This window comes from Plectropomus leopardus, chromosome 4, assembly GCF_026936395.1.
Source record: "Plectropomus leopardus strain MGB_pleo_1.0 chromosome 4, ASM2693639v1, whole genome shotgun sequence".
Classification (NCBI taxonomy): Eukaryota; Metazoa; Chordata; class Actinopteri; order Perciformes; family Serranidae; genus Plectropomus; species Plectropomus leopardus.
The window spans coordinates 24825001-24850233 of record NC_142179.1 but is presented as its reverse complement, the minus strand read 5'-3'; the positions used below and the strand labels follow the sequence as shown (position 1 = coordinate 24850233).

The 25233-nt window shown below is 42.7% G+C and overlaps 1 protein-coding gene across 5 annotated transcripts in view; it reads left to right on the top strand.

Moving 5' to 3' along the window:
- The window catches only part of rtkna (rhotekin a), a 69774-nt gene that overhangs the window by 14318 nt on the left and 30223 nt on the right, over window positions 1–25233 (top strand). Inside the window, exon 1 of one of the 5 annotated variants that reach the window (XM_088076918.1) lies at window positions 6014–6414. The exons of 2 other annotated variants lie outside the window; for them this stretch is intronic. In XM_088076918.1, the coding sequence (XP_087933044.1) occupies window positions 6412–6414 (3 nt within the window). In that variant the 5' untranslated portion in view covers window positions 6014–6411. Of the gene's footprint in view, window positions 1–6013; window positions 6415–6830; window positions 7599–21554; window positions 22022–25233 lie in introns of those variants that run through there. 2 more of the 5 variants (XM_042487981.2, XM_042487983.2) reach the window with 2 other exon arrangements.

Genomic DNA, 25233 nt, shown 5'->3' with positions numbered 1-25233 from the left:
TGTTTTACATTTTACCCAGACAGACTCTTACTTCAAAGAGCAGCCTCTCACTGTGGAAAAAAACAAAAAAATATTTTTTATGGTCTGGCAGAAGTGACCTCACGGCAAATAAAAGTGCAGAATTTAGCCCTTTTTTCAAACCTGACTATTTATATATGGAATAATGATTTTGCTCCGTCTCTCATTGTGTCTGTCCTTGTCCTGACTGCACACTCATGTCTGTGAAGCTTTGTCATGTCTGGTTTAAACTTGGACAAGAATAGCCCGTTATACCTTCTTTCTCACTTTCTTTCACATCAGAATTGTTCAGTTACCATGGACACTTATCTACACTAACTATGCACTATTGTTGTGGTTATTATTGAAGATGTACTATGTTTCCAAAAAAAACAATGTATAATTAACTCCTATGACCCAGCAGAGGTGTGTGGTGGTGTGTTTTTTCTGCAAAGACTCTGCCCTCTGCCGGCATTTTCTTATTTTCTGTGTTTGGGATGTTTATGGGTGTGTACCCGCACAGCACTCAGGTTAGGTCCGGGCTTTAGAAATAGCGACCAGATACCAGACCCCAAGCAGCAGGCATCCACGAGATACAGTGCTGAAAAAACGCAGCAAGACAAAACACCAACCTCAAGTGAATCTGAGGTTGGCTTTTACTCTGGAGTGTATGTACAAACTGTATTTGACAATCCAGCATGTATACCTTTAATTAGAACTAGTTAATTATTGTGTAACCTGCCTGGCTGTTATATTGTGCTTCACATAGTGGAATAACCATGCTGTGTTGCTATTTCTGCTCTGCAGAGGGAGCCATTGCTCCACTTCAGATCCTGCAGCCACCCAGGAGACAAGACACACCTTTCTCTCTTCATAATCACCTTTCCTTTACAGATATGACATTTATTTCATATTTACCTCACTGTCATTAATTGCGTTTTAAGGAAAAGCATCCACATGATTAAATACTAAATGAATAGCCTTATTGTACATCCTCTTAAAACCACACATATCTGTCTCTGATATTGCACAGCCTGCACCCCTGAGGGGAGAAATCAATGGAGATGAATAGCCTAACGAGCAAGTTTCTCTTTCACTGAGCTGCTCGCTCCTTCAGAGTGATGAGATGCTGCAGTCTCCTGTGACTGGCTGAGGTAGCGTTCCTGAAAGTCAGCAATGATTCTGGGCTGCAGCCACTGTGTGCTCGGCTTATCTGCTTACTCCTGACACATTGCATAACTGTCTCTTTGTGTGACTGAGTCCGTGTTTCCTTCAGTATGTTGAGAAATAAGATGGCCCCTCGAACCAGGTGCTAAAAAGACTCCCTGTTCTGTTATTACTGTGTGTGATGAGGCAGGCTACTCCTCCAGCTTTTCTAAGCTAATCCACAGACTGTGACGCATACATCCTTTTCTCAATATGGGATTTCATGGAGAAGAAGAACACCATCTACATGATTTGTGGGTCCATTTCCGACATTTCATTTGCAGTATTACTCAAATCTTGATCATGAATACAGAGCAGAACATTCTTTATGACATGCATGGTCATAACATCCCCCTGTATCTAATCTTAAAGATGAAGTTAGATCACTCCGACATTACAGACTGAAACTGATACACCTAATAACAAGGTAGACCGTCAATGAGATTTACAATGTCATTACTCCGTCCCTGTGTCTGAGTTATGACTGCGTGGCTGTCAGCGCAGGTTTTTCATGCTCTATAACTGAGAACTGACCTCCAGGGGGAATTTCTCCATGATACGTCTGGTTTCACAGCTCGTCACACTCTGCTGTCATCAAGTCAAACAGATGTGACCCGGTGCCTGCCGTAACAGAGCCGACTAACTCAAGTCCTGTGATATTCAAAAGTGTTGAGGCTGTTGTGACGCACATTTTACGGGAACAGATTTGTAACCTGGTGCTTTGGCAGTGTGCGGCTATAAATCTGTTGAAAAAAACGCCTCTTTTTCTCTCACTGTCCTTGTGCAATCAACTGTCTGAGAATGCTGTGTGAGACAAAAAGCACTGTAATAAGTCTTATTTCACTTCTTTGCTCCCTGTGTGAAACAAAAGGGAGGACGTTTGCTTGGCAGGCCATAATCAGACAGACAAACCTTAATCTTCTCGTATTTTGAAACACCTCTGCTGCAGTTTCATTTGTGTGCGTGTGTACTGTGTTCACATGTCCCACAAAGTGTTTGTTTATGTCTCTTTATACCAGGGTGTGTATTTGTGTATGTAAGTGCAGGCCTGTGTCTGTATGTCTCATATGGCGAGTGGGAGTAGCGGTGTGGGTGGGGTTCAGTTTTCAGATTGGATGACTGTCAGGGCTCTTTGTTGTGGTTTGGGGCCCGGTTGGCCCCGGGGCCCGCTCCTGTTTCCCTGCCCTGTTCTGCTGCCACATTGTGAGTTAGACTAAAGACAGCTTTTAAGCTTCAGCACACACTCTGTGGTTGTGGAGATAAAAGGTGGCGTTGCTATCTGTGGATATAAGATAGTGCTGATTAGAGGATGAAAATGACATCTGTATGATGATCATCAGCGTGTTTGTTTCTTTATACTCTCCAGAGTATCATACGGATCTCCTCAGAGCTCCTTTTTGTGTTTGGTACACTGCCTGTCTGAACACTGGGTATACTTTGCATTCTGAAACATATGGAGTCTAGTGATATTAAAGGACAATTAGGATTTAGTACAACTAGGGTCAACACAGTTACCAGAATATAAGTTGACATCTGCAAACCACAATTATGTTAGATCTGTACATTTCAAATGTAGCAAATATGTATATAACTTTTTTTTTACATTTCATTTTTCATTTTTATATTGTGTGGTTTATGTGTGGCACAAAAACCACTTAGTTAGGGTTGGGAAAATATCATGTTTAAGCTTAAAATACCAAGTTTGGTCACTCAAACACAGCTGGAAATGCCCCGAACAGCCGACTCACCAAGGTGTCACGCCATCCACCATCCCGTCAGCTTCCGCATGATAAACTCAGCTTGTATACATATAATCTAAGTCTGTCTCTTTAGAAAAGTTGCTACAATAAATATAAAATGCATACATGTAACATATCATTTGCAGAATGTACAATGCCAACATTTTATTCTGATGACTGGGCTGTATTTTCATAGCTTTTGCCTTTATTCCTATTGGTAACAAAGATGTTCCATTCACCAAGTGAATTGCAGTGATCTGGAAAAAAAGCATCATCCCTACAAAGAATATTGATGCAGCAGGAAACCTGAAGGCAATCACACAAACCCCCAAATTAGACAAACTTAGAGAAAATATATAAAGATGTTAAAATTATCACCCAAATAGTTAGAGTTACATATCTGCACGAGTTTACAGACATAGTTTGGGGTTCAACTTTGGCTTTTGGTGGAGCTGTGTATTACTAAAGTTACTTTTGGTTTCATCTCCAAAAACATGTTAAGATTATCTGTCTAAAATGTTTCGTTTACTGTTCGATCATCTGAAAGCTTGTTTTTCTTGCACTATAAGCACGTGTATTCAATAACATTGGTGACAGCTGCATTCCCCTAAATAAAGGCCTTGATATTGTCCATGCTGGCTCACTGGGAAAGCTTACTGGGAGTTAGTTTTGCCATCGGTAATGTTATCAGTTCACCTGTGCTTTTCCTACGATGACAAGTCAAAATGACTGCTGCGGAAAAGGTCTCTTGTGTTCGTAATCCGTGGCAAGTGCTTTGGTTACTAAGGATTATAGCCAATAGAAATGATGATCAACACTTCAAATTTTCATCTCATCTCATCACTTTCATCTTTTATTTTAGTCCTTAAATTGTATGGAAACCATTTGTCTCAACAGTCTTTCCTTTCAACTTCAGCTTTAACTGTATTGTTCCCAAGGTGAAATTCGTCTTGCTGTTATGTAAAAAAAAACAAAGACAGACATGTTGGCAAAACGACTGGGGAGCAAAAACCATAATAAAATACATCAACTGAGAATAGGACACGTAGAGTATGCCATTGCTAGAACCGTTATCATCAGCCCTCTGTAGTTAAATGGGGAACTAATCATGAGTTGGGTCATTATGGGCATTTAACAGACTAGTGGTCTGAGAAATAATGGCATTATTCAGTGTTTTAGGCTTTGCATTTGGAAGTCTAAATTCCTGTCTGAAGGGGAGAAGCTCAAGTTCTCCATGCAGATGAAGCAGGATCCAGGCTCACTGCCCAAAACATCACCATTATCCACCTGACCAACAAACAACTCATATTTTAGAAGATTACAATACAAGTCTGTCTTATAATTAATATGTTTTCTTTCCTCCACTGTGTTGATTTCAACATCTCTTTTGCTGAGTGACCCTCAGCTCCAACTCCAGCGTGTTTCCTCCAGCTGATTAGGTGTATGGACAGGAAGTTTTCCGTATTCCTCCACACATCCGTTCAGAAACAAGAAAGGCACCGGCTATTGTCTTGAAGGCAGTCCAACCCTCTCAATCCAACCCTGTTAAGCGAGGGTCAGTGTCAGTGAATGTGTGTGTGTTAAAGAGAGGGGATTTTATACAAATTTTCCAATCTCTTAATGGAACAAGTGATCGCTGTCAATGTTCTGTTTACCTAATCCTCTCTGTGTTTTGATCAAATCTCACAGTTAGTGCTGGATTACCTGATTGTGTAATATATTGGTTTCTCTCCTCCCTCATGGCAACCAATTAGTACATCTGGCCGAGTCTGGCCGAGCTGCTAATCCGCCATCCCATCAGCAGGTAATCACCATTAAACACAGCAAAAATCCCTGTCAGGCCTGAAGCTGTTAGACCTCTGCACTAACCGCTAATCTACTGTTTCTGAATACCTGCCTCGTCCTCAGTGGCTCCTAGCCAAGAAGCAGCGATGCTCAATGTTTGAGCTAGTCGCCCGCCTGCCTGCCAGCGTGCCCTGTCATTGAGATAATAGCTGTTTTTCTGTCTGTTTTTGTTCAGCCTCTGGGCTTTTGTCAAAAGGTGTCAGTCTTTGTGTTTTACTGCAGGGAGATTTACCTGCGACATGTTCTGCTTCAAGGAACTGCCGCTGAGGTAAAAGAGAGACTAAGGAGAGACTAAATGGATTAAGTGGCACTGGAATAACACATTGTTGTTCCTGTTGCTTCATTCTTTAAAAAAAAAACATCATGTATCAATGAAAAAATGAGAGCGGCTGTGAGAAAAATCACTTCATTGAAGGCCTGTTTTCACACAATTCAGGGTAGCGTTCAAGGTGTATGAGTTCTTGTTAAGTGAATATTTTTCCAGTTCAGCAGCACGCCAGATCGACTTTCAGAGGGGATTGACTGGATATGAATACACACACAGTGAATCGAATACATGCACACACACACACACACACACACACACACACACACACACACACACACACACACACACACACACACTTGCACAAGAGTCCCAGAATGTTTTGCGAGCACCTATAACCCTCCCTCTGTGCCTTCACCTCGACTATTTCTCTTTCCACCTCACCAACAATAAATCTCTTACTGTGTGTGTGTCGTGTCTGCCACAGATTAGCCGGGTGATTTAAACTCTTAGAGGTGAAGGCTCTTCTTGGGGGAAATGACTCGGCTTGCTACTGGCACCCCTGGCTCCTCTCTTGTCTCAGCTAGTCTCTGCTGAGGTGAAAGGGCTTTTACAGCTCCTTTGTTTTCACTGTTTGCATGCGTGAAAGAGTTTGGAGGACGTGCTCCAGAGTGATGGAGAACCATATGAGCTTGTGTGTGGAGAGGGGATGGTTCCAAAAGTCATGTCAAAGTGACCTGCATCAGCAAAATCATCTTTAACTCGATTTTCAGTAACCTTCTTGTAAGGAGCTCATGATGAGCTCTTGAAATCCCCTCCCCTGCGTTGAAGAATGTGTGCGTTTTAATGTATGTGCCTCCGTGAGCGGTGCGCAACGTGACGCCGGTTTCCTGTTGAGTGCTCGGCTTGTGGTTTGCGCAGCGTGGTCTCACTCACGCCACGAGGAAGGATACACACACATCACACAACAGCTGTGTCAGGTCCAGGATTAACGCGAGAGGAGAGAAGAACAGGATGAATGTTTGGGTCCCTCTGCTCCTGGACTTTCCGTGAAAAGCGAAGACATATTGGCTGTTTTCCCAGAAGACATGAGCGGAGTCATCACTGGAGTTTATGGCTGAAAGTCACATGGAGTAAACTTTAAGATTCTCTTGTTTTGGGAACTGAGGAAGCTGGGCACCAAACAGGGAAAAGGAGTCTGTCCTCGCCCAGACATCACTTTAAATGTTTGTTTTTTAGAAGTAGTAGTAATACTTCTATCTGTTAAACAACTTAATCGTATTTTTTGGAACATCTACATTTGTCCAACACCGAATGTGAAGTTTACGCGTCTTTTGGGAGCCGATATTTTCGTTGGGGATGGTAAGAATTGCCAAGAAAGGCTTAAATGAATATTTAAAAGGTTAAGCAATAAAAGATTGAAACTATCTGTTACACTGGGGACCTGCGCTATGAAATATGTATTTGAATTGGCCAAATGTTTATGACCCCGTGACCCACTAAGGTACATATTTTCGTACTAAAATATGTGCTCTTCCAATGTATAAATCCTTTACAAGGGCTGCACATTTTTTGCTTAAAACGAATCTTCTATTTCAAAAAGAGGTTTAAAATTGGAGTGATATCATTTCACCATCTCCCTTGTTTTAATTTCTCACACTTTGTCAGCTAGATAACATGTCTGGGTGTTCATTTTCACTAATTCATCCCCTTATGACCAACACCAGCTGACGCGGTTATAATTTCTCCATTTATTATCAAGCCAGTAAAAAAGAACAAAGCTCCCCACCCCGCTATGCGACTGTGGTGGTGTGGTATTTGCTATTTGTTTGTATAAAAGGGCGTAGGGGCTGCTACAGTAATCTCGCCCTCTTTTTCCCCTTCTTTCTTCTTTTAAAGTTCATTACCATCACCAGAGGCGCGTCGTAGGGGTTAATCTAGCACCGAGTTGGGGAGCGTCAGGGCGCGCACAGTGGACTGGTTGTGTCGATCACTCCCGCAGAGGCGATGCCCTTTTGTGGAGAGGTCTCTTGTCACACAGAGGACAGACGGTATTCACAATCGGGACACAGGGACACAAAGAGAAGAACTGCATTTTAAAAGGCTCCATTCTTTCCCCGCAACCGCTGGGTGTTGACTGTGGGTGTTTGAGAGGATCTTTGTTGCCTGGAGAAAAGTAGAGAAGAAGAATACGCGCCGTGAACGGGTTGGGGGATTTTTTTTTTTATGGACAAGGTTACTACAGTGCAGCCGATGGTGTCATCCACTCCACCTACGTTCCCACTGTGTTGTTTTGGATGAGGAGCTGAACTTTTACGCATTGTTTTAGACACTGATTGTCCGAGACACTTGTCAGGATGAACTTTCTCTCCGCGGTACCTGCGGGGTAGCGCTTTGAGTCGGATCAGTAACTTCAGCGAGAGGTATTTTTGTGGATATTTGCAGAAAAGATGCCAATTGATAAATTCGCAAATATGGAGGAAAAACTGTGGATACTGGAGGACCTCAATATGATGTACATCCGTCAGATTGCGCTCAGTTTACAGGTAAATGTTCAAATTCTAGTTGACCATCACTTGTTTCTGACCCTCTGTGTTGCTCTTATTTTTGCGCTGTTGTTCCCAAGTTTGTGTGTGTCAAAAGTATGTGATCATGTCTCAGACTGTTTTACTTTTCTTTTCTTGATTGATTAATGCTCCACCCTAAGTAACTGAAATCTTAAGTATAGTGCATCATTGTGTCTGCAGCTGCGCCTCTGTCCGTTGTAAAGTTTACAGAGGATCTTTCTATGAGACAAACAAGTCGAGCTGACACTGGTGTGGTGTCGCCCCCCCTCAGATACAGATGGCAAATCTTAACACTGACAGCAAACAGAAAACAACACTGCATGCCATCTATCTCTCCCTCTGTGTCTCCCCTTCCAACTTGGGTTCACACACAGTCCACAGCTGCACATATGGGCCTCATAAGCCCCTTTGGGAGAGTGTGTGTATGTGCTCATATTGTGCTCTGAGAAAGACAGAGAAAGAAGTAATTCCATACATGATGAAGGTTTATTATTAATGCAATATTTAACCACCCTTTTCTACTAATATCCACACAATCTGTTTCTTTAACGGTTGAAGCTGTAAATAGCTGAAGAATGTGAGTTGAAAGAAAGAGGAGACACATGGTCACCGGAAATCTTACAGGAATTTCAAAGGGAAATTCTACTTCATTTTAGGTTAAAAAAAAAAAAAAAAGTTTCTGGCCCCATAATCTGAAAAAGATATGCCCTGTCTGTGCTGCAGCTGTTTAGATGTGTAAAAAAACAGCCTTTTTTTTCTCTCTATGTCAACTGATTTCTAGTCCAAAAAGCCCTTAGCTGTGTGATACAAGGGCTGTATGCGAGGTGATATCACTCACTGGTGTGTTGTACCTGCGAGCAGCTTGGCATCATTTTCATGTGCGAGGTGTTTCTTTGTTTATCTACCTGTGCCAAGTGCCACAGAGCTTGCCAGGCGTCTGGCTTTTTATCACATAAGAGGAGATATACACGACTACCCAACAACACTGCCAGCTTTAGCTTGTGTGCAGCCGGCTGTATTCTCTCTCTGGTTGACATTATGGTTTTTGTAACTGTTGATGTGTCTTTGAAACTCTCATTAAACATTATAGACCCTTGTTCCGAAGGGTTTTCTTGAGGCTGTTGTCGGGCCTGTAGCCTGAAATGCACTGTCACTTACCAGCTATCACGAGGTGCTTTTACTAACAAGTTGATCGGGGACTAATCAGATTATTAGCTGCTGTCACAGAGGCTCCTTTGATGGAGACATTTGTTTGCAGCTTGGACACACACTGGAAAGTGGTACTTGTCTGTCCTGTCTTGCCTCTGTGAATGCGAGGTTAGGACTGTATAATAACAAGACGATGAGCCCTTATTTAGCCCTGTGGGAGAACTTGCTTGTCACTTCTCCTCCTTCTCAAGGAGTTCGGAGGTCAGGGTCAGCTGCAGACAGGCATTACTCTGCAACAACCAGTGAGAATTTCAGATAGTTGGATAGACAGGCGAGTCCTCATATGAGTATTTTTGCTTGTTTGCTCACTCACTCAGTCACTCTCTCCTCACCCTCCCTCCCCCCCATGTCTCCTCAGCCTGGGTGGGTTTATGAGACAGGGATTCTTTGTATGTGGCTGAGCTGCACGGCCCACAGTCTAACTGTAATTTCAGCTAGCTATGGATGTTTTTTTGCCCCAGGGTCTTTCATAAACATCCTGCTGGGTCATCACGACTTGCAATTATTGAACTGTATACCCTTTCTCCTCCTTTTGTCTTTCCCTGCGGAAACATATCTGAAAGCCACTCCCACATCATGCACGCACATACTGAACACATACATTTATAAACTATACACAAGTATTGGTTTGGCAGTGTTTTTCCTGCACTGGTCATTTTCAGAGATTAAATTGTCCATCATTTAAAAAGAGAGTGAGAAGATTATGCATGTCCTGAGGTCCCAGCATTCCTCAGGCTTGTATAATTGCTGTGTCAGTAGGGGAGAGAGAGAGAGCACCATTGTGTTATTTGCAAGCTCAGTAGGAAGAAACTTTGCTGCTCTTCAGGTTTTAACAAGTTTGTTATAATAGGAATGTCTGCATTCTTGGCTCCAATGCAGTCTTTCGTCTTTCCCTGCTCTCTTACGAGGCCCGTTAAGACAGTCGCCGCAGTGGTTTTTCTTTAATCGCATGCAAATTATAAAAGATATTTTGTCCCACAAAATACAAGATTCCCCCTCAGATGAGAGGTAGCTCATGGGAAACAGGAAATGGTCTTGTGTAATTACTGTTTCCCACCGGGAATCACAACATGATGTCATTGAACCCGGTGCCATTAATAGCCACATTTCCTGTCACTACAAACCCGGATACACACAGCTTTTCTTTTTTTTTTTTTAAATTACTTTTAGTGTTCTGTTTTTATGCTGCTATCCGGATTCAAAATATTCTCCGGCTGTGTCCCCCTCACCCTTCTCCTCATTGGTAGCCCGAGGGCCGTAGATGGACACTCTCTCCCTGATCTAATTTTAGCCTGCAGACTGGACATGAATACATGGATAATGGCTTTGCCAGAGTTAAATGTAGACATTTCATAAAGGGTTTCTGAGCTCATCCATTTTTGACTGGAAGTTATAAAAGCAGGATTTGTGTTGCGCTCATTCTGTAAGTCAGTCATTGTTTGTGAAAGTACAATAGTGTCTCTATGTGCAAGTGTGTTGACCTCACTGGGTCAGAGTAGCCCTGCTCTGCTCAGAAGGGGTGCAGCCTGGGGCATTAAGCTGCTGCAGCTCTGGCTGCTGCTGATCATACCAATGATATCATCCGATGAAAGATCTAAGAGATCCCTTTTGGGGGGTTCAGCAGCAGTTGTTGTAGTTGTTAAGGTATTAGGACCCAGAACTGACCCATTACTGTTTGTAGGAACACCAACTGGGAAGTGTAGCCAGATGAAAACATGTTATAGAGCAATTGTGGATCCCCAAATTATCTGCAGAAGAGCAAAACTGAAATAGTCCCAAGGTCACTACTTGAGTCTGTGAGCTTTTTTTTAAAAAAAAAAAACTTGTATATCAAACAATCCAAAGTGCTGTCAAGTGTTCAGTCCCTTAAGATTTTAGTTCAAACAGCATTAATGCTTTTTGATCCCTCGGCATGTTAATCAGCCAGATAGATTTCCTTTTTAAATTCATAAACAAGTTCTTTAGAAGTCCTTACGCAAATAGACATATTGACCCTTGCTTGATGTAGTCATGGAAGCTCAACCTCTGACTCTTGTTGATGATGAGCTCACGTGGGGGTCAGGTGGGACTTTCTTGCTGCCTCACTTGGGACTCATGTTTGACCTCTCACACGCTCCCAAACCCTAAACTTAGCAGTGGCCGTGCTTCGGATACTTCTGCAGATTCTAGGCACCACAGGCAGGCGTTAAATATCCACTGGCTGTTAGCCTCTCCTCATCTGATCTCACATCGCTGCCTTTGCCGTTTGATTGAGTGGGACTTATCGGTCTGTTCACTCAGATCAATAAAGCCTCCGTGTCTGTTTGAAACTTGCACAGAAATATCTTTTTTGTTTGATTCAATTTGCTCATATTTGGCGTCATGTGTCTGGAAACATCCACTTAGGCCAGTTTAGGTAACAGATGTTTGGACCTCAAAAGGCCTCGTCATGCTTTCTAAAAGTAGGAGGTCCAGGAGAGCAAAGGCCAAATTGACAGCAGTTAATCCCTGCCTGCTCTCGGACAGTCAACCAGTATCCTCTTGTGCACTCTAGCTAGATTGATGAATCTCAACCTGGGTGGTGAATCTGTTGAAAGAACAAAGTTTAATCTTATTGATTCAGGGACAACAAAGTGCATTTGAGGTTTAAATTCAATCTGGTGGTTTACCTGGGCCTGGACTTGTAGTTGCATTTTATTCAGTTTGCAATGTTAACCAGCCACAAAAACATCAGAGTCCCTTCTTCATTCCGCCTTTGCATTTTTACACTGACCCGAATATCACCGGCATTGCGCTGCTCCAGTGTGTGATTATAGATAGCATGCCAGCATCCCGTAATCAGAAGAGGTGTGACAGGCAGACATTTTCGGCTGCTTTTCTTCCTTGAGTTAGCTGCAAACTGCTAACAGCTGCTTTTTAAATCTCCTGCAGTGGGTCACACACATAACACAACGTCAAAATGACATACCTGTCCCATCCATGATCCCGTCCTGCCAGCTGTCCCATTTATACAGACATTGCAGTGCTGTTACTACCTCTGATGCCAGCCTAAATCCGAGACAACTCTGTCCCCCCATTCTATGATTGTACCTTTTATACAGACCGTCAAGGCGACATAACAGCGTAAAATTCCTGCAACCTGAAAATCAGGTTGACATCAAAATAAGCACTGAGTTTGAATATGGGTGTGGTGGTCTGAGCAAGGCCCCCCCCCCAAACTTAAGGGCCCCTAACTCATGAAATTTTACAGATGTGTTGTTGAAATCACAATGAAGATGGGTGTGGTCAGAGCAAAGGGGCCAGACATAGAGAAGGTTTCATTACCTCCCCACTTTATGCCCCTGGCCCATATTCATTTAAAGTCTCGCAGATTGCTGTATCATGACTATATCCCATTGTAAGAGGGTCTCTGGATTGTGTGTGTAGATGAGCGTATGTGTGTGTTAGTTCAGCTGTGAGCTTGTTTAGGTAGCCTAAGTTACAGCAGACCTGCTTGTTTCAGTGGAAGGTGTGCTGAAGCTAACAGCACTCACCCTCCTATGATACAGGATACACAGTCCAATCTGAACCAAAACACATTCCTCCACAACGGACAACTTCAGCGTACACCGCCAACCTGCTGAGCTCGTCTGTGTGCTTCTGAGTGTGTGTGTGTGTGTGTTTCTGAGTGTGTGTGTGTGTGTGTGTGTGTGTGTAAGAGAGAGTAAATATTTGCAGAAGGTAAAAAGCCAGTACTGTAAGCTACATAATCAAGCTGAGTGCTTTTATTTGATTAGGGACATTAGGTTTATCACCGTGGATTTCACTGTGAATGTGAGGCTTTTTAACAGGATTTTTGCATTTGTTTTGAATTAAATGGAGGAGTTTTCTACAGTATTGCAAAAGCCTCAAAATGAATGGAAATAGCTGGTTTATTCACTTGTAAGTGTTATGTACATGAGGTTTAGTGTGTTTGCAGTGTGTGTGCGTTTTGTATTTGTAAGTGTGTCTTTGGCATCTGTATCATGGGTAGTTACAGTGGGTTCCAGTTCTTCCAGCATTGCATGCCAAAAGCAAGCACCGAGTGTGTGAGGTAGAGGAGAAAAGGGGCTTTGTATCACATCACACACACCCATCGCTCCCTACCAAGCCCTCCTCTCCTTCTTGGAACCGCACACCTAGCTCCTGACCCTCAGCCATCTCCTCCACCCCTGCCAGCCTCACTGACTTCAAACCATCTGGCTCCCCGCCTCACCTCTGCACCCCCCCGGACTTCACCGTAGTGCCGTGTCCCCCCTGTACCTCAGTCCTCTCCCCAGCCATCGCCCATGCAGCGGTTAGGAGGAGCAGTACAGGTCTGAATAGGGACTCTGTGCAAGCAGGAACCAGTTAGATGCCGCGGCCTGAGCCAGCTTCCTTTGAAAAACAGCAGGCATGAGCCAGGAGAGTGAGAAGGAGAAAACACAGCGCCAAACCGGGAGGTGCTGTTGTTGGAACATCGACCTGACTCTGTGCACCTCCCCAGCTTTTTTCTTTTTGTCACTCACTTCCCTCTCTGCGATATCTCCACCTGGATCCATTTGATAATTTCCTTCATCTGTTCTTTCCCCTTTTTCTCAGCTTTCTGCCCTCATTTCTGCACTCTTTTATCTCACCCTTCAGCCCCACCTTTCTTTAATCCTCCTTCCCTCTTTCAGCTTTCACCTAGGTACGCACAAAGACACTTGGCTTTAGCAGTTGAAGGATTTTTTTTTTTTTTTTTTTTGCAGCTGCAGAGAAAATTGGAGTCACTTAAGCTGTTTGTATTGAGACTGCAGGCATTATTCAAATCAGCACAGATTGGATTTAAAGCCACGTTTGACTTATCGTGTTAACGGCTCAGAAGTCACTGTTTTGAAGTGGAGATATAAAAAAAATGCTGTATTCCTTTGTAAAACATGTAATTAAGAACGTCTGAACATGTTCTGGAGACGCAGCTGGCGGCGCAGGCTGTTTACTCAGATGGTTGTCTTTGAAAATGTGTGAGAGCCGAGCACACATTGTGTTAAAAAAGAGCATTTGGTAATGTGTTTAACTGAGCCTGTAGATGTTGCTTTTGTGTTTTGTCCATATGGATGCAATTTGCGCTCGCGTCTGTGTGTTGTGTTTATGTGAGATAAACTCTGCATAGTGTACATGATTGTGTGCAAGTTTACAGTTCATGCATTGACTGTATTGATTCACGTGTCTTTGTTGAGGTTTATATATAGTATGTGGGGGAGGTTTAAGTATGTGTGCATACATTTAGTCTTTTCTGTACATTTCTGATCTCTGATCTCTCTCTCCCGCTTGATGCTGTTACCATGCAAAGTTAGTGCCCCGGAACAGAGAGTAGGTGGAAGTCAAAGAGGCGGACGATAAGTGTGAAGCCAGAGCTGTCTAAACAAACAATTACCACCATTAAAACAATCCATTCCCCAGTGAAGTGGATAGCATCCGTGGCATCCTAGTGACTAAAGATTGTGTCTTTTGGGGCAGTGTGTGTGTGTGATGTGTGTTTAAGCAGCAAGCCAAAGTGTCTAATTGAATCACTGCACACTGCGGGATCCTTGGCCACTGAAAGTTGCAGCATGCATGTGTGTATGTGTCAATGAGTGTGTTTTTGGCAGGTGGAACGACTCTGTCAGCATTTGGAGGGCTGCCGTCTGACCATCTGAGAGTCCGTTCTGCTTTCACCGAGGACAAAAGAGGTTCTCTTCTCTCTTTCCTTTATGATGTAATGCAGTTAACGTCTCTGTCTCCAGCTTTAATTTTCACAGCGTCTGTAAGAGAACAAGTTACATCACATAAATAGCGGTTTTGTTGTTTATTAGTTTGAGTCATATCATCTTAAGTGACATAGAGAAAGCTGAGCAGATGGCCTCACAGCATCCACACAAGGCGTTGTAATCTCAGCAACAAGAGCTTGAGTCTTATGTGACTTCTGCGGTTGGATGTCTTGCTTTAAGATTGATGGTTGTGCCGTTAAGAAAACTAAATGCCAAAGGCAAACCGTCACGAGGGGATTCCAGGGTATAGAGGCGGGTCAGCAGGAGCTGAAGCGTAAGGCTGTGGTAGATCTGAGGACCGTGGCTGCTGAAAAGGGGGCCTCTTGTTGTGGTACGAGGTGTTGAGAGGCATGGCTGAGCTGCTCCACCCCCAAACAACACCTCCTCCCCCCAAAAAACAGCCTCTCTGTCTCACCAAGATGAGATCAGTGGAACAAACTCTCTAGCTGGATGATGTCATGTTTGGGACTTGAGGTCAAAATCTCAGGGTCACGTTAGGAGAAGGTGTGTGTGTGTGGGAGGAGTGCACATTACAACCCTTGAGAACTTTACACAGGCTGCTGTTGTCTTAGCCTCAAAATCTTATCTGCTTTGTGTTGTCTCCTTGCAACACACCGAAGTGCACACACACACACACACACACACACACACACACACCTTTGACCCCCAAGTGAGTCCTCCTTTGCCCCCACCATTAGTGAGCAGAGCCTCCTCAGGTTGTCAGAGTTCAAGTGTGTCCATATGTCGGTATATGTGTGTTTAATCTGGTCATCATTAGGAGATGAAAAGGTTAATCCATATTATCAGTGGGACAGGGATTGCTATTGGTTCCAGGAAGAAGCGTAGCTCGATATGATTGGCTGAGACGGACAGCTAACTAGTCTGGACCCCTTTTAACCCCTGCTACACCAAACCCCTCTGTGTCGTTGGTCAGTATGTCACTGGACACAGACTGGCTGTCGGTTGTTATGTAATATCATGTGTATGATTACTGAGGTGCTATTTTAGAATGATGTAAAAACACACAAACAGCTCATGTCTGCACAGTTGGCCACCGCAGCTGTCACTGTAAAATCCATGACGATTGATGGTCAGTATATATAGCTTTGAATGTGATGGCTGTTTATTTAACTTTAAAGGTATAGGTTGCAGTCGCTATGTATCACTGATGACATAACTGTGTCAGGGTGTTTGTTAGGATTCTCGTGTATCAGGCGTTAATACTGTCGTGCTGATGATGAGATGATACAGTTTTTGTAATCTAGATGTACATGCTAGTTAAATACAGAGGCCTAGTTAGCATGTAAACTATACTGCTGTGTGAAGTGAATAAACATCCCATTTTTTCGATTGTGGACGATGCACTCATATCTTTTACTTAAGTAAAAGTAGCAAAACCACAGTGTAAAATAAAAGTACTGTCTTACAAGTAAAACTTCTACATTCCTTCACTCAGGTACTAAAGCATCAACAGCAAAATTTACTTGAAATATTCAAATAGAAGTACTTGTTTTGCAGAACGGATCTTTTCAATGCGTTGTAATATTGTATAGCTCATGTTTTGGGGGCCACAGTAGCTCAGTCTATGGGGACTTGGCTTAGGAACTGGAAGGTCACCAGTTTAAGTCCCTGTTCAGATGAAAAATGGAGTATGGACTGGCAGCTGGAGAAATGCAAATTCACCTCCTGAGCACTGCAGGGCATTGGTACCCTTGAGCAAGGCACTGAACCCTCAAAAACTACAGAAGGGGCGCTGTACCATGGCTGGAACTGTGCTACCTGCTACGGTTAATGCATATGTGTGGTGTGTGTGTGTGTGTGTACAAAAACAGGATACATGAAGAGGTACATTTCAGCTGCCAGTGTCTTGATTGAGTGGATTGACAATTAAATTAAATTAAATTAGATTAAATTACAGGAAAGCAGCATTGTAATGTTACAGCTGGTTGAGGTGGAGCACATTTTAACTACTTTATGTACTGCTCTGTAGTTTAATCTAATCTCTTAATCTAACAGTATCATATGTGTGTCTATGAAGTAACAAGCAATTCCAGATTTCAGATAAATGCAGTGGAGTGCAATATTTCCCTCTGAAACCTAACAAAGTAGAAGGCAGCATAAAATTTAAATACTCAAGTAAAGTATAAGTACCTCAAATTTGTACCTACTTAAGTATAGCACTTGAGTAAATGTACTTAGTTACACATACCACTGTTACATTATAACAAGCCTGAATCAGTCAGTGTGTGATGATGATGTTATGTCTGTTTGGTGAAGTCTACTTCCTGCATACTTGAGATCCATGACCAGTTCCAAAGCACCTCAGGCTGTCTGACACTGGGAGGACAGCATGTCTCTACATGTTTCTTGGTCCTTGCATAAGACACTAACCATGACACAGGCACATAAAATATAGACACAGTTTCTTAAGACTTGACGCATAGTTCAACAGTGAGAGCAAAAGAGAGGAGTGAATGATTGTATTTCATAATGTTGCAATGCCTTCTTATGACCAGTAGGGGGCTTAGAGGCTGTCCAACTAGAATAAATAATATTTTTTCCTTCCATGTCACATCTAAAAACAAGGGATTCTGTTGTAATATGACTGGTGAAAGGTACAAAATAAGAAAAAAAATGCTCAGATGCATACAGTAATATGGCTGCACAGTTACTAAAAATTTATGTTTATTTATTAGAATAGTGGGTGTCCCATTCCCATATAATTCAGACGATTCACCCAATTCTTACAGCAATTTTCATTTTAGTAGAATAAAGTTATGTCCATTAACCTACATGCACTCCACTATTTAGCTAAATTATTTGAATGATTGTCAGTAGTGTGACTCCATAAAAGAATCAGCGGCCCAAAAATCCGGTGTTAGCCCTTAAAGAAAGCCACCAAACTTGTATTTTCACGCCTATTCCCGGCACCTTGCTATAAAGCAATTTAAGCTTATCCATGTGCTTCAGTGCTTGCATCGGGTCAGTTTATGTGAAATTGCCCAGAGACCTTTTATTCAAACAAAGGGCTGTGAAAAAAGGTGGGTAAAATATGTGAAAGAGAAACACAGGCGGGCCTGTCCCTCAACAACCGCTGCCAACAAAGGCACCAGATTCAAGTCTGCACATACCCGAGGTGTGAATATTGCTAAGCTCATTTACCGTGAAGTTAACTCCTCCAGGCCGTGATAGGAATTAAGATTTCATTCTTATTCAAGCTCATCGAAAGATTACAAATTAAAAAGGAATGGTACAGAAAGATGTCCTATAATTAGACACATGGCATCAACAGGCTCTTAGAGGAGGGAGGAAGGGATCCTGAGGATGTACAGTAGCGGCAGAGAGGAAGGGAAACGCTTGTTTAGGAAAAACACTCTTGTCAGTGAGTCAATAGGAAGTGCTTGAGTCTCAGAGGGAGGGGGCTGAGTGGGTTAGTATGGCTGCAGGAATGTCCTCAGTGCAATGTAAGGACACTGGGTATCAGTCATTCGTTCAGAATCCTGAAATATATGTTCAGAAATGCATCATTTGTGTATTTTTTAATATGTGGATAGTTTAAGCCACCACCGGTTTGTTAGTGTGCAGGGCATGCCCGCATTGTCACTCACTCGTGTTGTCCCGTGAACCCTCCGATGAACTGTGAGTGTAAATTTGTCTCCGGCAGCACTTCGCTGGCACAGCTACCTGCTGATGAAACCTTAATCTGATTAACTGTAGGATATTTACAGCTCTAAGTCCTGAGTTATCAAGGCTCATCTTGTTTTTGTTGCACATCTACTTTCACGGAAAGATGAGCAGAGAGAGAGATAGATAGATTGGAAGGTTGAAATTTTACTTTGCTAATGTTCCTGTCAGTAAAATGAGTGCCATGACAAAGCACACCCCCCATTCTCCGTTGTCCTCAGCTCAGAGGTAAAGAGCAGTATTCACCCAGCCAGATGTATTATTGCACCGTTGAGATGGACTTTGTTTGCTCTGTTGCCATTAGCCAAGGCTGCCCACAGACTGACTCTCTCCTCCTCCATCCCGATCCTCCCACATGTCATCTGCTGCATCTCTGGACTGTGTGTCTCATTCCACTTCTCAACCCACAAACAACAAAACACAACAAAAAGCCTTGTGTGTTTTTTTCCCCTTTGCTGAATCCATTTTGCTCTCTGATATTCAGTAAAATGTTAAAACAATAAAAATGGGAACAGCGCTCGATGCTTTCCTGCAGAGGTGTATTTTCATAACAGTTTTGTGTTTGCAAAGGATGTCCAAACAGTCCAATTATTATGAGTTTTCCAGTGCGGATTTCCTGGAGCTAAACTCTCAGTCAGCTGATTCTCTCTAACCCCGGCTCATTCCCTGCTCTTAATTCTAGCGGGACTCATCTGTGTTTTCCGTTTCCACCTGCCCACAAATCACTCTCATACATCACTGGTCGACAAGGCGATCCACTCGGCTGCACAGCAACTTCCCAGTGCGCACATATGGGCCAGGCAATAAGCAGAGGCAGGCACAGAAAGAGAAAGGGCAGAGGCAGATGGATGAAGATTTTTATTTTTCCTGTAATGACAAGTTATTCTGTTGGTAGAATTGCATATAAATGTACCAACTGGGAGCTGCTGGCTAATTTTATTTGAGCACACTGTAATGTTTTAGTGTTGTAACTTTATTTATTTTCCATATCTAAATTAGCTTTTAGTCTATTACATGGAACAGATCATTATAATGAATGCATATCAGTAGAGGGAATTAAAATGCGATAGTACTACAGTGACCATATTTCACTTTTTGCATAAATTATCCCTGATACAGTAGATGTTCTTTGACACGCCCCCAGTTTGGAGAGGCAGGCTGGAGTCCGACATGGAAGCTAAGTAATGCACTGCTGTGGATGGGGGCAGCAGCAAAATGTATTTTTGGGTATTTTAAGTGTGCGCTATTTTGGGAGTATTTTTACTGCTTTACCTTCCTGTCAGGCAGCCCATTTCGACAGGGACGCTATAACAGTTTCAGTTCCCCTTCTATGCTCCTATCAGTGCCACCAGACTCCGATGAGAACAATTTTAATTTTAGCACACTGAATATGGGCGCTGCTGGTCTACCACTGCTTCAGTCAGTTAGTCAGTTTGTGATATTGTGTGACTTGGTGATTGCGAAAAAAATCTTTTAAATGCCAAAGTCACACTATAACACAAACTAACTGATTAAGGCAGTGGTCGACCAGCAGCTCCTGTCTTCAGAAATGTCAAACCACTGTTTTTCTCAATGGGGTCTGGCTTTGAAGAGAGAGTTATCAAACGGCTTAGTTTTTCAGTTGAAAGTCACTGTCTGACATCAAGGTAAAGTGGTGTAAATACTCTCAATATAGTGTGCACTAAAAGCGATAAAGATTTTTTTAGGTGGTTAAAATAGGTTTTGTTGCTAGATTGCTTTGTCGTAGTTAGCTTTCCTTTACTGTCAGACTGACAACTACTGTTTGTAATATACTGCGTGTGGATAAGTACCCCATACAACCCCTCCTCATAAAAACTGATCTATTGCTCTGACAAGGCAGCTATATCACCTGGAGCTGCATTATTTTGTTCCCTGTCTGAATGGCATGGACGTTTTTCTTTGACTGTCTTTTTATAAATTCTATCACGCAATTAACATTAAATGAATAGAAAAAGACAGTTTCCTTAAGACTAATGCAGAGATTATTTCTTATATAAACTTGCAGTATTTCAGCTGCTTCTGAATCATGGAACCAAGCAAGGACGTGTGGGAAAAGAGGGATGTTTTGCCGGAGCTGTTCAGCAACGCAAACAGTATATTGACCAGTGCCGTGTGAAGAAAAAAAGTTGAGTCATAACTGTAAAAAAAAGCAAAGCGTCTTTTTTCCACTGTGGGCGGTGTAGGCACAGAGCGACCAGTGGATTTTACTGACACTCTTGCAACCCACTTCAAACTATGGCCAAACGCTGAGCTGCCAAATCCTTCTTATGTCAGTTTCCCCCAAATAGCTTTAGACTATGCTCTGCTATTTTTGTAAGATTTTGGAGGGAAACTTGGAACCTCATAGGACAGTAAACACTGGAATGTATCGAATATTGACAGCACTGTAAAATCTGACAAGTTGATCTTAATCAAAATAATCCTGGAAACTGATTACCTTGAAAAAAGAAAGTACATATAACTATCAATCTTAATTTTTGTTTACTTTATATCTAATTGTAACGTTAACTCAAAATTTTGTGGTATTTACTCATTTTTGTGAAGGCTTTGCAACCTAAAAATGACAAGTGAAATAATCTCGTGTGTTAAGAACTTCAGATAACCAAGTTAGTCTGATCAGGATAAAGAGGATTTTGCCAATAATATAATTAGTAGATCTGTGAGTTCTGTTTTGTTAAAATGTTTAAGAAGATACAAAATGCAACCAGCAGAATGCAAATATACAACTCAGTAAATTTGATTTTCTGAAGTTGCTAAAACTTAGAAAGATTGATTCAATTCAAATTAATTTTTTGAAGTTGCAGTAACTTCACAAAATCAAGTAAATGTAACTAAATATTAAGTTAACAATTAAAGCCTATAAAAAGTAAGCATAGATTAAGACTAATAATACTAATACTACAAATTAATACTTAGTTTTTTTTACAGCAATTGATTTTCTTGATTTTTATTTTTTTTTTAAATAAAACCAACTTCTCAGATTTTACAGTGTGAGAACAAACCTCTGAGAAAAAATACTGTAAGTTTAGCACTAAATCTCATTTACAGTTTGGTAAATAACAGTGGGATGAAATTGCTGTCAACTATCCACAGGGACCTCTGGAGGTCCGCGGTCACAGCTTTGAGAGCCATTGACACAAATGACAGCTCGCTTTCCTCTGCTCGCGCACAGCTACACACAGATTAGGAACACACACACACACACACACACACACACACACACACACCCGCCTCCTCAGGAAGGCTCTCGGTTGGTCCATCAGTCGGTCAGTCTTTATCCTCCCTTGTGCTGCCGCTGGTGTTGGTGTGTGTGGATCCGGACTGGAGCTCTAGGACTGTAGGACACCGACGACGACAGTGACGATGATGATGATGATGATGATGAAAATGAAGGCAACACAGAGGAGTGTTCAAACACATGACCGCTGTCGTGCCCAAATTGCATGGAGTGGGGTTTGTGATTTCTGCGCGGATCCGTAACAACTTCTTTCGGTTAATTACCGACAGCTGTTTCTGGATTTTTGTAGAGGATATTTCATTTTGCTCAGAAATGGAGGTGCCTTTTAAGGAAAATCTGAGTTAAGGTATTTCACGGTGTGTGTGTGTGTGTGTGTGTGTGGGACGTTTAACGGACCTTGGTGTTGCGTAAAGCGAAGCAGTTTGGAGAGTTGGGAAGCGGAGTGCTCCTCTTCGGATAGGATGAACAACTCAAAGAATCAAAGGGTAAGGATCGTTTTTTATTGTTGTTTCCGAAAAGATTGGTAAGACTTTAAGCTTTAGCTGAAATGGAAAATGACAGTCGGTTGTAACCGTACACGTCACACTTCGGGTTAAGTCGTCAGCGTCAGATCACGCAGGCTGCTGCCCCTGATCCCAAGAGGTTTGGAGACGTCTCATTGATTGTGGCATGTCTGCTCTGATAGTGTGTCGTTCACTGTGAATGGAGGGAAAAAAAACAACAACCCTGACATTTAAAATTTGTCTTGTTTATCTCCCAATCCTGCCTCCCCCATTGAACCCAATCAATACTTGTTTTGAATCAATAAAGTCTGTTGATGTTAAGTCTCATGGCTAACTCAAGCAGTCGATTTTATAAATTAAATTTAAACTTTTAGAACTGCTTCACACTACTCTCTATTGCCCACCATGTTTCTTCTTAAGTGGAGGGAGATTAAGGGAATAATAGATTAACTACTTCAAAAGCATGAATTTTACAGAAGTAAATTGTTTAATTGGCGTATAAGATATATGCCGAATTAAAGAGTGGTGCCCCTTGATTTGTGAAATAACTTAAGTCAGTTTTTACAAGTCAATAACTAATACTAATAATCACATTTGTTTTAAAATGCAATTTTTTTAAAGGAGGTCTGGTGACAGTTTTTCCAAAATTGTTCCACTGATGTCTTCTTACACCAGGGGACAGGTGTTGTCACATTAATTATATTTCCCGGGGGCATAACTGCCCAGTTCAATAATAATAGCAGCTATTGATTTTGTTCCTTTGTTTGTCACCTTAAATAACTCCCCCTCTATGTCTCCCTCTGTGCTAGTCACTGGAGTACATGGTTATGTTAGTATTAGGGGATAGTATCCATCTATTTCATGTTGTCTGACTGCACTGTGTCGTACCACCCAGCCTCTCAGACTTGGAACAAGGTGACAACTGTGGGATATTATTGCAATAATGACTTGCATCTCCCGGTCGTCACCCTTTCCCCTCTTTTGTGAACAAATCTTTCCTAAACGCCTTGAATTGGCAGCACAAAAATAGCCACACCTAAGCGAACACTGGAGCAGAAAAAAATATTACACTTTTCATTGCCCCTACCCTCACAGTGATAAAATAATAAAATCCAGTGGTTTTCACATAAAACTGTTTGGCTCAGAGGATGCCAGTCCACATAGCAGAGACATGTATCATGCAATCATATTTCTATTTCAAGAGTCCATGCTTTCCACTTGAATGCACATCATATGCTGAACCGCAAAAAGAAAGGACAGCACCAAAAACACATTTCCCTTAACATGCTAAACCCTTGAGAGCAGATGTCCTGAGTGTGTGTGACAGGCAGACAGCTTGGTTTCTCGGTTTGAGCACATTGGACTGGTAGCTCAGACCACTTCCTATAATCAACTTTTCTATCACCACTGAAACTCTATCCATGCACAGATTAACCAAACAACTGGCTGCATTTCTGTCTGGTGATTGCCTTCACTTTGCTTAATGACACGCTGCTTCCTGATGCGAGAGAGAGAGTTTGGATTTTAGTCTCATGTTGATTTTAAAGGTCACCTGCATCAACATCAGTCGGAGATTGAATGAGCAAGACAGATGTGATCTTTCCATTGCTGGAACACATCCGTTGTGTGTGTCTGTATCTGTGTGTGTGTGGTGCACAGAGAGCTCAAAGCATGTGATGTGTTCATTTTTTGTCCCTACTACCCTTACAACCACAACCATCTCTGATCATTAGTAGAGAAAAGGTCACCAATGTGCCAAAACCCCTCCTCAGTGTGACAACATCCCAAACATGCAGTCTTCCCGGTGCTTCTGTATGCAGTGATTTTGCAGTGTTTACCACGCGCTGCAGTTAAATGCTTTTTGCTTGTGCTTTTCATTGCATTTGCACAAGGGGAGGGAGAAAAGTCCTGTGTCAGTTCCCTCGCCATTGAATCCTCCGGCCTGTGTCTTACAATCAATAACCACTTACTGCAGAGAAGCTCTCTGCAGTCAGGTCTCTGTCTGTCCACCCGGCTTTCTGCCTCTCTCCTCTCTCTCTATCTGGAGAGCTATCTTGAAGTGTCTCCTCTGCTTGTATCTGTCTGTCTCTCCTCCTTCTCTTCACCTCTGCAGTCACGTGTGTTTTCTCTCACTGCCTTTCTGCCCCTGCTGTGTGTCTGCAGTAGAGGTCATTCTGTTTGCTGATATTGTCCACTGCTTTCTCCCAGGAGGCAGCTGCCGGGACTGAGATAGGTAGGACTTTCTGAGAAACACAGGGCGAACTGGAACCCATTACTCTATGTACAGTATGGCGTGACAGCAGCTGTGGAGGAGGAGGTGGAGGAGCAACGGGGTGAATTGGACTTGTGTGTCTCCTTGAGCCAGTTGTCTTAGGACTAGTGTGAAAAATGAGCCACTTACACCCTGCTCCGCCACAATATTGCCTCACCGCCCACCCAATTATAGGTCTTTTAACTCACACTTATTCATACCCACTCTCTTCCTCTCTCTGGGGGGTGTCTTACTTTTGCACAGAGTCTCTTGCCAGCTTTGGTCCTCCTCTCCTGCTTTCCAGCTTCATGACTCAAATACACACAAGCCAAACTCTGAAACCCGCCCCGACACGCCACGGCAGAGCTCTCTCAGTAAATGTTCTGTCCTATTTTTTCTTTCTCCTTTTAGAAGCAAGTGTTGTGGCAGGCCGAGTAGCCGAGTTCTCGATGGGTTTGTCCTGGCATGAGTGCCTCAAAAACAGACAGAAAAGAGAGAGTGGGGGAGAAAGGACAGATAGGGTTGATGCAGGATATATCCTTGTAGCCATACATGGGACAGCATGTGTATTCATGCAGCAGCGGTTTGATGGTCTGGCCTCATGATGCTTATTCTGCTGAAAGGAGCGATGGACAAACAGGGGACAGGCAGATAAACAGACAGACAGACAATTAGCAAGGAGTGATGACCTGACGATGCAGAGGGAGATTGTGCAGGGATTGATGGTAATGGTGGAGAGCGCTCAGTCCCGCAGGCAGATAATCAGACAAGCAGCTAATGCAGAGCTGCTGGCATCGGATCGCAATCAGACTGCTCCACGTCTATCTGTCATGTCTACCCAAGGAAGCAGATGCTGAGCTGTCAATCATTTATACTGCGCTGTTCGACAGGCTGTCTGATACCTGCTACCTGTTGTGTGTCTGTGTGTGTGTGTGTGTGTGCA